The following is a 12,960-nucleotide window of genomic DNA, read 5'->3' as shown; positions in this document are numbered from 1 at the left end:
ATAAGTGAAAATTTGGTGACCCCTGCTGTAGAACATCCCTAATTATCTTCACTTCCCATTATCCTACTATTTCCTCAAGCTACTTCTTTCTCCTTCTCCTATCTCACTCGCACATCATACAACTCTTAAAGGAGAAATCAGTTTGCTTTTCATCTTCAGGGCCATGTTTCACTAATAATAATCACTTATTCAGGCCCTGGCTGATGGTATATCTTGCCTTCCTTTTTCCCCCTTAACCTTCAACCTTCAACCCTCCTCATATGTAATCTGTCTCATGGTGGGATGCAACATTTTTGTCTACTGTGTTTATCACATGACTGTATTCCCATTTTACAAAAGTGAATGTCAGTGCCTGCCCATGCAAAAAAAAAAAAAAAGTGAATGATACCTTTTTCATGTAGTTATGAGGCAAAGGCTTGAGAGCATATAATTTCTTAATATTGAATGTTAAAATCTTTGCTCCTTAATGGAAAACGTTAAGGGGATTTAGTGCAAAAGGCTTTAGAATTTTATGTTTTCAATTGTATTCTTCATCAATATCTTTTGTCCTTTCACTTTAATTATCGATATTACATTGCTCCTAATAATCTCTGTCCCCAACTCTTATCTCTCTAATTCATCTTTCATGTTATCACCGAAGTTATATAGCAAACAATATAGTTATGTAACTACATTATAGCTGGAATTATTTTATAATTCTTCTCAAGAACCCTTCAAGGCTTTTCTTTGTATCCAGAATTAAGCCTAAAGTCTTAAGCATGGATTTCAACACCCTCTGCAATGTGCCTTATTTTTCAGCTTAGCATTCATTGTATCATTGTACATAGGCTATTTTAAGGCACAATAAACTAATGTTCATTGCCTGCCCAAGTGTCTGACAAGCAGCCAACTTACTGGTCATTCACTTTAGCTATGATGGAGCTCAATAGGTCAACACCTAAGTTGTACTGGAATAAATGGAAGCGATGACTCACACTAGCCAATAATGCTGATCAATTTGATAGTCACTTATGGAGAGAGATGGACATCCAAAAGTCAGTGAACATTTCGAGAAAACCAAAAGCCTGCTTAGGGGCATTAAGTATAATAAAGGAACTGTGTATAAGGTACTATGTTCATAAAGCATGAATAGACTGCAGTGAAATAAGGGCATTAGGAGAGCTGGAAAGAGTTTCTGGAATTTGAAACATTAAATTCTCAGAAATTGGGGTCAGTGGGGAAACTTCTCATTAAAACAAGGGTTTAAATAACAGAATGGAAATAGTTGAAAAGCAAATTTGTGCTTGAGAAGTACAAATTAAGAAATAATACCATAATGAAAATAACCCAAGAAATGGAAAAGTTGAAGCTCAGCCCAGGTAAATTCATAGAAGATATTTGAAAGACATTTCAGGAGAATTTAAAAATGATTGAAGAGAAGCAGTATTTAAAGTAATAATGGGGAAAAAAATTTCCTTGAAGCAAAGAAAAACACAAAATTTTCGGAAGAGTAAGGTCCAAACAAGTACTCAGTAGAAGTATTGAGAAATAGTACTACCTAACACATCCTAATCATTTTTCATTTATTAATATTTTTTTCATTTTAATGATAAATAATCCTGTAAGCTGCTAGGAAAGAGTCATTATTTACAGCACCCCACCCTGCACTCCAAAACAATAAGAACATTGATGGCATCAGTCTCCTCAAATACAGAGTTTATAGATAGACAGTAATGTCCACAAAGTATCATTGAAATTTGAAGGCTCAGTAAATGCATTTTTACATATATAAAGCCTCAACATATTCCATATGTATACCATTTCTGAAATACATACTTAGATATACTCCAGAAAATAAAAGATAAATATGCTTAGAAACAAATCTGAAAGGAAACAATATCAAATGGTTAATAGTTGTTAGATCTTGGGGCTGAGGCAGGCAGGTGTACAAAGTAGATAGACATTTGTTTTATTTCAAACACTTTATATAAGTTTGCATTAGTTTTGTAATCTGTGGAAATAATATTTAACAGTCTTACTCATCCTTTCAACTGTCACTTACTCCCTTATTGGATTATTTGTAAAAAAAAAAAAAAAAAAAAAGCCCTGCATTCCCATAGGGGAATTCTTGTATTTTGATAATCCTTATTTTATATTACTTTTTTCTGTTGTTTACATGTTTTCCTTATGTATGTTTTGGGAAGTTCTTATTTTGTCTTTATCAAAATGAATAGTATTATATCTTATATATAATAAAATGTTGTTGGTTACATTACTAGGTAAATCCAGACCCTATTTTTGTAGTACTTGGAGAATACGCAAATTGTGTTGTAGGTTAGTATAATAAAATGGTTATCTGATATTTGTTTCCTTTATGTGTTTACTTTGGAATTTTTTTTAAGCAGTAGCAAAATGTGTTTCTGGACTGGATCCATGCACATGTAAAGTGAAAAGTCAAACAATTTGTCAGTCAGATATTTAAGAGTCAATATATGTGTGTCACATTGAGACTGAGGCTTAATATATGTTTTTGCATTTATATTGAATCCTTTCTAAAATATTTCTTTTCTCTAAGTTTGGAATAGTTGATGCTGATGGATATTTAAGTTTATATCAAACAAACTGGAAATGCCCAGTTACTGGAAGCATACCTAAGCCATACCTGGTAAGCCACGAATTCTTAGCTTTAAAAAAATATGAAGTTGTATTTAAAGAAACCAAGAATGTACATTTGAAGGAAGAGAGTTTTTTTTTTACATGGCAGGCACTGGGAACCGAACCCAGGTCTCTGGCATGGCAGGTAAGGACTCTGCCAGTGAGCCACCGTGGCCTGGCTGAAGGAAGAGATTTTAATCAATAAATAAACTATATCTAATTCTAGATACTTAATTACTTTGCTATAAAATCCTGCCCTTGTAAGAATTATGTGAAAATTGCTGAGAGAAGTTTAAAAAATCTGTGTCTGATAATTTGGAAAATTAACCTCTGTTAGGTTCAACATGGTGATTATTGAGCCGGTTGAACCCATTGAACACATTTCCAACTTCACTGAGCTGCAATGTGTATTATACCTAAATAGAATAACAACAGACTAGTGCATCTGGTTATTTTTCTACAGTTATTTCCTTTGATTGAAAAGAATAGATTTTCTGTAATCTTCTATCTGTTACTATTACTTTCTTGTCCATCTCTTTAAAAAAAATACTGACACGTCTCTGTTAAGGACTGTGCAGGCTTAGCAAACCTCCTACAGCTCATAGAAACACTATATTTATATTTAATATATTCTTCCGTGAAGCCCTTTACACGACTATGCCGCATCTATCAGGAAGAAGTTAAGAATATGGGTTAAGAGTCTGGTAATTCACTCAGGGTTAAATGCTGAAATACAGAGCTAATCTAAGTGAAAGCCAACAAGGAGGGTTAGTGATGCTATCTTGACAGAATATTAATTTACATTTTCATAAGCCAGTAGATTTAGATACACAAGTTTATGTTCACTAAGGGAATGCATTTTTTTTTTTTTTACTTTTTTGAATGATAAATTGGATTAAAATAATCATAATTGATATTTGAGTTATAAAGTAAACTTTAAGGACACATCATCTAGCCCACCTACAGTGGTAATCTAAAGGAATGAAGAGGTGACTCAAAAATAAATTCTTTTATTTGGGACAACTTTTAAAGTTCATTTTTTATTAAAGAGAAACCTCTTAACAGATGTAACTTGGAAGTTTTTTTAATTGATATTGCTTGAATGAAATATTGAGAAATGTAAGTCGTCTAATTTTCTGTTGACTATTTTATTGATATATTTGAACATTTATTTAGAAATTTAAATATTTCTGAAATACACTGTCAATAAAGTTAAAGATAATTAAGCCAGTGATAAATCTAAAATCCTGGTTTCTGTCTTCTCCTAAAAGCAAGCATTTTCATGAAAGATACTAAAGTAAATATTTGGAGTTTAATATAGTCTAATATATAGAAAGAGAGGGATAAAATGTTAAAATGGGTGAAATAAGGTATAGGGTATATAAGTTCTCTGCATTAGTCTTGCAACTTCTCTAATGTTTGGGGGGGAGAATACAAAGGGTGTAAGTAATCCACTTACTTTTTTATTTTTTTGCCACTTTTTGAATACTGCTTATTCCTGAATATGAAATATTTTATGATGATAATAACATTTACTTTTCATAACCATTCCAGACTTGGCAGTGTCATAACAAAACAGCTAACGATTTTGTCTTCGTTAGTTCCTCCTCTCTAATAGCTACAGCTGGTCTTTCAACTGACAATAGGTAAGAGATTATAGCTGAAATTGAAGTGCATATATGTTTAATTGCTTTTATTATTATCTGGCCAATTAAGAATTTATCATAATTATGCCTTTAGAGATATGTATCTTGTTTATTACCTAGAGCATTTTTAGTATTCTAATTCTAAAGCTAAGGAAATTCTGATACCACTAAAAGCAAAATCCATTCCATCTCTATTTTTAATATTCTGATGATAAGACTTTAGGGTCGAAGAAAAAGATTTGGTTGTTATAGAATGGAGTTCTTCCATATTATTCTCTATGTATTAAGAAAGCTTGAGGTTCAGAAAGGGGTCATTATTTATTGGTGGTGTTATTTGGTTAATTTTAAACATGGCCCTATGTGGTAGGTGGTAATACAACAAGAAAAGCACAAACTCTTTAGAAAGACTTGTTACTTGTACAAGATCACTAGCTAGTAAATGGCAACACATACCCACATGCACCCCACACATAAAAAGGAAGAAAAAAGTTGTTTGCAAGGAAATGCCACACAGCTGAGACAAAGGCATGTTGTTGTTTCTGAGTTTTTATATTTCACTGCAAGGTCTAAAAAATGGAACTGTAGAAATCTGGAGCCTTCAGCCCATCTCCCATAGAAATTCTTTACATATATTAGTGACTCCTTTATAACTAATGGAAGGGAGTAAAAGCTGGTCCCATTCATAGAAGAAATAAATTTTCTTTGTGTTCAATAAAATTGAGTGTCTCCTGCTATCAGCGTCAATCCAATTGTTAGATTAGAGAATTGGTAGATACAAAAAGCTTCATAAACAGTATTTTGTATCAGTAATACATTTAATATATTATTATTTGTAAACATATGATAATCTAGATGCTCTTCAATTTGATATGCTAATAATAATAGTTTTTAAATTTTGTATAAAAATTTATCACATATAAATATTTTGGTTACTTGTATTTGGTGCTTTTATAAATTTAAGAACTCACCTTGAGAACATGGTTGAAGTATTACGTAATTATCTGGTAATATATTTTTTATTCTGTTGTTTACTTTTGTGTAACCCAAAAAGTAATCACTTTTTTTTTTTTTTTGCAGAAACATATGTTTGTGGGATACTCTTGTAGCACCTGCGAACAGTTTAGTCCATGGTAAGTTTTAAAAATCATTTTATAAATTTTGGAACAATTTCCAAAATAGTTTTTGCAAAAATTCATAAACTAAAAATATTTAAATCTATTTGTGTTTAATAACATAAATATTTAATAGCCTGTGAAGTCTTTCATTTTACACATGGTGACAGATTTTGAAATAATAAAGATGCAATATGCATAATTAATTCTTTACTATGTCCTGGTGAAAGACAATTAAGGCATAGATAATGTAATATCTTTTGCCTTTATTTTGAACCTCAGAGCCATAGATTATCATTATGACCATCAGTTATTGCTAGTATTATGGATGAGGATTTCATTTTTAACTTAGTTATTACTAAGTTTCACACGCATTCCTAATTTCTTTATTTGTTGACATGAATATTTTCCATAAACACATATACATGGACTATGTGATATAATCTTTTGCAAGACTGATTATGAAAATATTCACCCAGTTTTTTTTTCCGTTGGTTGAAAGCTTCTGGTACTGTTAGTGATGTTACTCTCAATTAAAGTGATTTCTGCATCAGTGAGTCTATGTATCATTTTAATTTTACTGTAGCTTTATCACACTTTTTTATGTCTCTGTCTAATAATTTGTTAGGTATGAAACAGTATTTTTGCACTTTGAAGAATTTTAGCCCTAAGGCCTTTTATTAAATTCTTCCTCCAAATTTGATAAATAGTTTTGCAAATATGACAATAAGTTACTTTTCTTCAAGTGCTCCTGTTTACTTCACCTTTGACAAATTCCAGATAAGCACCTTTAAAATGATTATTTCAAGCTCTAAGAGTGAGAATGCTTTTCTTTCATTTAACAAATGTTTATTGAGTATATTCTATTTACTATAATCCATATATATTTGCATATAAAACTACTAATTTATTTAGTTAAATATTAGGGAAAATGTAGGCACATGACAGTTTCGCTGAGATACATCCATTAGGATGAGACTTTCTGATGTAGATATACTAATAACTTCCATTATCGAATGTTTCCTATGGACTAGGCACTCCGGCTAGGCTTTTTCCACGTATTATTTCATTAAATTCTTATCACCGTGTGATGTTGAAACTGTGGCTCAGAGATTCAAGTTCATAGAGTTAGAAGGGAGAAGATTTCATATCTGATTTGCCTACTAAAAACTTGCTCTATCCAGTGCTACTTCTAAGAGTCTAGTATCTTTATTTCAATGAAAGTTGAAACAAAGAATTTTAGCAGCTGATCTTTATATCTCTTGGTGTTTGAAATGTGATCAAGGTAGCATTTTATGCTTTTCTTATTTCCATGATCAAGCTGCATCAAATATATTAGTCCTTTTATTCTAGCCAATTAGCACATTGTTTTATTTTTAGTGCTATAGTTTTTAGAACCTAGCCTTCTTTTCTGACAGCTATCTGTCCATTTATACAAAAATAACATAATTTTTACAGCATTATTGAGGTATAATTTATATAACAAAATCCATCATTTTTAAATGTATAATTCATATCTGTCCGTGTTCTAAATGCTTGAGTGTAGGTTGTATACATCATGTGCATTGAACAGTTAATACTGCCATGAATATTTCCTAAGAACAAGACCATTCACTTATGTAACCACCTTAAGTGAAGTTATCAAGTCTAAAAAATTTAACTTCAATAGAAAGCTTTCAATCTATATTCCAGTTTTTTCATATGTCCCTTTGAGCCTTTTCTCCTCGCATATATTACATTTGTCATTGTCTCTTTAGTTCTTTCTTTCTTTTTTTTCAGTTGTGGAAATACGTATATAACATAAACTTTCCTGTATCAATGACTCCCAATTATATCTTTCAGTGGATTAATTGCATTCACAGTATTGAGATAGCCTCACCACCTTCTGAATCTAAAACTTTCCCGTCTCCCAAAACAGAAACCCATTCTGCGTTGACTCCCCATTATCCTTATCCTTTGCCCTATCAACCTGCACTCTAATTTCTCTCTCTTTGAGCCTACATATTCTTCAGTATTTCTGTCGATAGTTACTGTGGAGCTTAAATTAACATCCTAAAACTGTAACAGTCTCATTTGCTTTGATACTTAGATCATGTCAATAATATGCACAAACTATGTTCCTGTACCTCTCCATCTTCCCACCTTTATGTAGTTCTTGTCACAAATTATATGATTATACATGATGAGTCCAAAAACATGGATTTCTCATTACATTTTATGCATTTGTCTTTTAGATATTATAGGAAATAAAAAGTGGGGTTACAAATAAAAAATACGACAATACTGGTATTTATGTTTACCCATGATTTTTCCATCACCAGAGATGTTTATTCTTTGTGTGGCTTCAATCTATTGTCTATTGTCCTTTCCTTTAAACCTGCAGAACTCTCTTTAGCTTATTTTATAGGCTGGTCTAGTGGTGATGTAGTTCCTCAGCTTTTGTGTATCTGGGAATGTCTTAATCCCTCCCTCACTTTTTTTTTTTTTTTTTTTTTACATTTAAAAAACTGCATAATTTTATTGGGTGCACAGAAGGATAGGCTAAAAGTGATCGTTGTGTATAAAGTGACACCCAAATTGCCACCAACAGGAAGCAATCATGAGTTGCAGTTTGACTTGGTGTGATATGTTAAGCGAATATATGTCATTCATTTGTTTACTAAATAAGTTTTTTAAAAAAATCTGCCAAATTATGTGTAAATTTACACTTAATATCTAATCAATTTTCCATATCCTTTTCTCATAATACATTATCTTAAAATTTACAAACACTGTTGAATCCTGGAATATTTTTAAACCAAAAATGTTATATTGAAAACTCAAATCTGAATACTTTTCCTATATTTGCTACATTATGTATAAAATGCCTTTCCTTATTTGTTATATATATATATGTATATCAATGCTAACAACTATATTCACATCAAACATCATATTCAATTTATAGACAAAAGTGGTGTGAAAATTGTATGATTAAATTTTTTTCAGGTGACTACAAATTGGTATAGGTTAATCTCACATCTCAATTTGTCTCACAGGGGAGTCCTTAATAAAATATGGTATTGTACTCTTTCCTGGTAATGATTTTTTCCATTAATCCATCAGGAATTGTGGTATATAATGCAAAATAATAATCTATAAATAGTCATACGTTGTTTGCAAAGAAAAGCATAAAAGGTATTTTATAAAAATCAATTCTCTATCTTGAAGTACATAGCAATAACTTGTCTGATTTGGGCATTGCAGCATGTTTTACAATGATTACTGTTCTTTATATTTTGACTTTATTGTAATATAAGATGTTTCTATATTCATATGCTCATTGCCCCTGAAATGCCTTTGTGTGGATTTTTGTGACATATTTCTGTCAATAAGAAATGACCATTTCACTGATATATGATCATTGCTTATGCAGTCTCTAAAATAACTATGAAATAAATATTACTCCATGGTCATTAAAAAATTTTTGAAAAGCTATTGTTAAAATAATCAAATCATAATATTTTCTGTAAATAGTATTTGATTTATGCTGTCCTTATGCCTTTTAGTGGAGTCTGGAGAGGGTAAAGATTACATATTATCCAGGGTTCTGTGAGAAATCAGGAACTAAGAACTGACAGAATACACACACACGCACACACACACACACACACACATATACACATATTTATGCATATGCAATGCAAATATTATATTTTTGTTGGAATTGGTTCACATAACTGTCTGAACCATCAAGTCAAAATTCTGTAGGGCAGATTGCAAGCTGCAAGCTACAAACTCAAATGATGATTTATGCTGAATTTCTGGGAATTGGTAACAACTTAATGTCATACCATGGACATCCAGTCTCTCTTATCCAATCAGATTCTAATGAGTCTTAGCCAGATAAACTAGTAATAGTTTGCTTTGAAGGTTCAGTCACCAAACATCTGTCATGCCCTGAGAAACCAGACTCTGACCTCCAGTCTGCCCTGAGGAATCTTCCATCCAACTTCCACCTGAGAAAATTTAAACTTGCTGTGCCTGATAAATCTGTAACCACATGACATGAGGAAATGGCCCTTACTCCTCGGTGTTAAAATATTCATCTTGTTTCACAAGATGAAACTGGAACAGAATACCCTGAGGTGGTTGGCTTGAAAGACACTTCTAATTCTCATGATCCACTGTCCCTCGCCCCTCTTTTCTTACAGACATAAAACTAGACAGAAGTCTCAGCAGACTATAAAAAATGAGAATCAAAGTGTGACCCATGAGGTCACCCAAGAAACAGCAAGATTTTTTCCAATCTACATGAGAAAGAAATCAGGGGAGAAGGCAAGGAAATGGATATGAAGGGTGTGGGATGATGGTAGAAGGCATATGAAATTGAATTTGGCTGAATTTATTTACATGGTCTCATTAAGAAGAGATTTTGAATTCAGTGTTGTAGCTCAAGGAGTTTGAAAGGACTCTGTTTGAAGCATGGACCAAAAGGGCCACATTTCCTGAAGTTGAAACATCAGATCTTCCTTCATATAATGTAGATGAGAGAATCCAAAGACTTAGAGATATTGGAATTTTAGAGTGGGTTGATTAAGTAAGCCCTGCTTACCCATCCCAGGGAAGGTCAGAGGACACACCTCTCACCACGGGTGTGTAATTTTGTAACACTATCTCTGTCTTCCCTGAAGAGCACTGCTGTTGCTTTTTTTTCTGTAGGTCAGATATAACTGTGGGAACTGCTGTCACTGAATTCGGTCTTTAAATACAGTGGAAATGATCAGATCCCTGGTTGGCAGAAGCCAAGTGGAAGCATGTAATCACCAAATACAAGGTGTTTGTGGGTACCATACTGGACAGTAGACTCAAAGCAGAAATCAAAATAGCTTGATTTGCAGAGTTCTATGGCATTCGTTAGTAGATCATGGGGTACAAAATCTACTCAGTAGATTTATCTATCTATATCTCTGTCTGTCTGTCTGTCTATCTATCTATTTATTTTTAAAAATTAAATGGCCAGTCTACCATATTCTTACTTGATCTATATAAGCAGAAATATGTTAGGTCTAGCAAGCAGAAGTCTAACTTGAAATACAAAAATAGAGAATCACGGCACCTTAATTACTTCCCAGATTTGAGACATTTTACAGACCCAGAGCCCTGTGAATGAAAGGTAGGCTGGGTCTCTTTGGGGTAAGATCCTGCAAAAATTCCAAAGATTTATACCATTAATTTTCTTCCCAACTTTTCACAAAGATACCTATGGCCATTTACAATGGTAACAGTGCATTGGGGAAAAAGAAATAATTGGATATATCAGGGATTATTAGTTGTTGACTTGGGACCTCTCCCTCACTTTTGAAGGACAGTTTTTGCTAGATACAGAATTCATTTGGCAGGTTTTTTGTTTGTTTGTTTGTTTGTTTTGACAGTAGACCCTTGCCTCTTTATTTTTATTTAAATAAAAGATAACTCAAGATGAATTCTCAAGGAAAAAAAAAAGCTATGTACATAAGGGACTATATCTTCCTTCATCGTCTACTTGGAACCTGTAGTCGTGTTGCTGTCATGGAATCAGGAAAGAGGTTGTGATAAGTTGGAAGAGGTACACATGCTTCTGTTATTTTACCAGCAAACCATCTGCCATGCAATGCATTCACAGCAGCAATGGCTGCAGCAATTGATGGGCATTTCACATACACATTGCCTGAGCTGAATTTTTGTCAATATAAATATGAATAACTCCTCCATGTTTGTTACATTCTTCAATTACATCATCCTTAATTTTTGTATCCTATCCACCTTCTTCTGTTTGAGGGTTAAACATGTTGAACAGTTGGAAACACTGTGTTGCAAGAGATTGAACAGAGGCGGCTGCAGCTAAAGCTTCAGTCTGCTGGGAAAGTCTTCTTTATAAACCTTGGCAATTTCTTTTTTTTTTTTTTTTTTTTCACTTTCAACATTTTAAAGATGTCATCCTCTACTGCCATGCCTCCATGGTTTCCAATGAGAAATTGAGACTTAATCTTATTGAGGCTCCTTCTCTCTTGCAGTTTTCAGAATTCTCTTTGACATTAGCATTCAGCTGTTTGAGAATAATATGCTGTGGTATGCTTGTATTTGGGTTTTCCCTGTTAGTAGTTCCTTGAGCATCCTGGTTGTGTATATTTATGTCTTTCATTAAATTTCAGAAGGTTTCAGCCATTATATCCTTGAATATTCTCTCTGCTCTTTTTTCTCTTTCTTCTCTTTCTGGGACTCCCACGATGCATATATTGATACTGTTGATGGTGTTCCATAGATTCCTTAGGCTCTATTCACTTTTCTTTATTCCTTCTCCTTTCTGCTCCTCGGTCTGAATGATTTCAGTTGTCTTATCTTCAAGTTCTCTGATCCTTTCTTCTGCTAGCTCTAATTTGCTGTTAAACCTGTCTAAGAAATTTTTCATTTTTCTCTCTTCAATCTTCAGCTATTTAGTTCCTTTTCATACTTTCCATCTCTCTGTTAATAATCTCTTTGGTTCATGCATTGTTTTCCTGATTTCCTTTATTTATGTGCCCATGTTTTCCTTTAGCTCTTCAAGCATATTTAGGGCCCCAGGTCTGATTTTCTTCGTTAATAGTTTTTAATGCTTTAAACTTTTCCTTTGATTAGGCCATTATTCCCTGTTTCTGTGTTTGCTTTGTAACCTGGACATTTTGGTATTTTAATGTTATCACTGGAATTTAGATCTATTTCTTAAGCTTGTGTCAAACTGATGTTATGACAGAATCTTCCTTGAATGCCAGAAGGTAGCCAAAATAAATAAGTAAGTTTAAAAAAAAAAGGTAAAAAAGCAAAAACCTCTTCCAGGTTTTCAGATTGGGCTGTTCAAATACTCTCCTTCAGGACTTATCCATTCAATGAGTTTAGAGAACTGTTCCAGGGCAAAGCATAGGAACCTCCCTGATCCTTTCTGTGCATGCTATTTTGTCTTTGGCATGCATGTGTGCCCTAGGAACTCCTTTGTTTAAATGGTTCCAAATGAAACCCTTCCCCTATGAAACAGTTTCCTCATGGCCCTGGATGCTACACTGTATGTCCTACAGCCAGCAGTTTCTAGCTCCAGACGTTACAACTTGCCTGCTCTCCTACAGCGTTCTGTAGGAGAGTTTCATGAACTTCCTTATATATACAGGGCAAGTCCTGATACAACGAGTCCCTGAAGCCACCACAAGATATATTGGGCCAGACATACATACTCCAGGTATGTACCCAAGAATTACCCTACTCCTAGAACCAGGACCAGGGATCTGCACTCATGGGCCAGCTCTATGCATAGTCTGTGAGTAGAGGGGAGGGGCTAGCCAGTGTACCATGAGATCCTACCTCTCTTTATTAAGCCTTTTTCTTGATTCGGGTTCACCTTGTTAATGCAGTCCTTTAACTCTTTTCTGGAGCTTTTAGAAAGATGTACCAGCCTGGTTTTTTTGGTATTCAAAGCTTCTGTGAAGGGATGGGGTCCTGAAACTTCTTGCACCTCCATATTGATCATAGCAGGATGCTGAAAGTCCTTATTTAATGTTTATTTTTAAAGACCAAAGAAC

At 33.4% G+C, this 12,960-nt stretch overlaps 1 protein-coding gene across 8 annotated transcripts in view; it reads left to right on the top strand.

Moving 5' to 3' along the window:
- DMXL1 (Dmx like 1) overlaps positions 1-12,960 on the top strand; it is a 232,644-nt gene that overhangs the window by 199,298 nt on the left and 20,386 nt on the right. For 6 of the 8 annotated variants that reach the window (XM_077138868.1, XM_077138867.1, XM_077138866.1 and 3 more), the window contains 3 exons: positions 2,555-2,644; positions 4,189-4,280; positions 5,358-5,410. In XM_077138868.1, the coding sequence (XP_076994983.1) occupies positions 2,555-2,644; positions 4,189-4,280; positions 5,358-5,410 (235 nt within the window). The other 2 variants (XM_077138870.1, XM_077138871.1) reach the window with 2 other exon arrangements.

The sequence above is a fragment of the Tamandua tetradactyla genome, chromosome 21 (assembly GCF_023851605.1).
Source record: "Tamandua tetradactyla isolate mTamTet1 chromosome 21, mTamTet1.pri, whole genome shotgun sequence".
In the NCBI taxonomy this organism is placed as follows: domain Eukaryota; kingdom Metazoa; phylum Chordata; class Mammalia; order Pilosa; family Myrmecophagidae; genus Tamandua; species Tamandua tetradactyla.
Note: the sequence above shows the minus strand (reverse complement) of the source record. Positions and strands in the feature narration are given on the sequence as shown.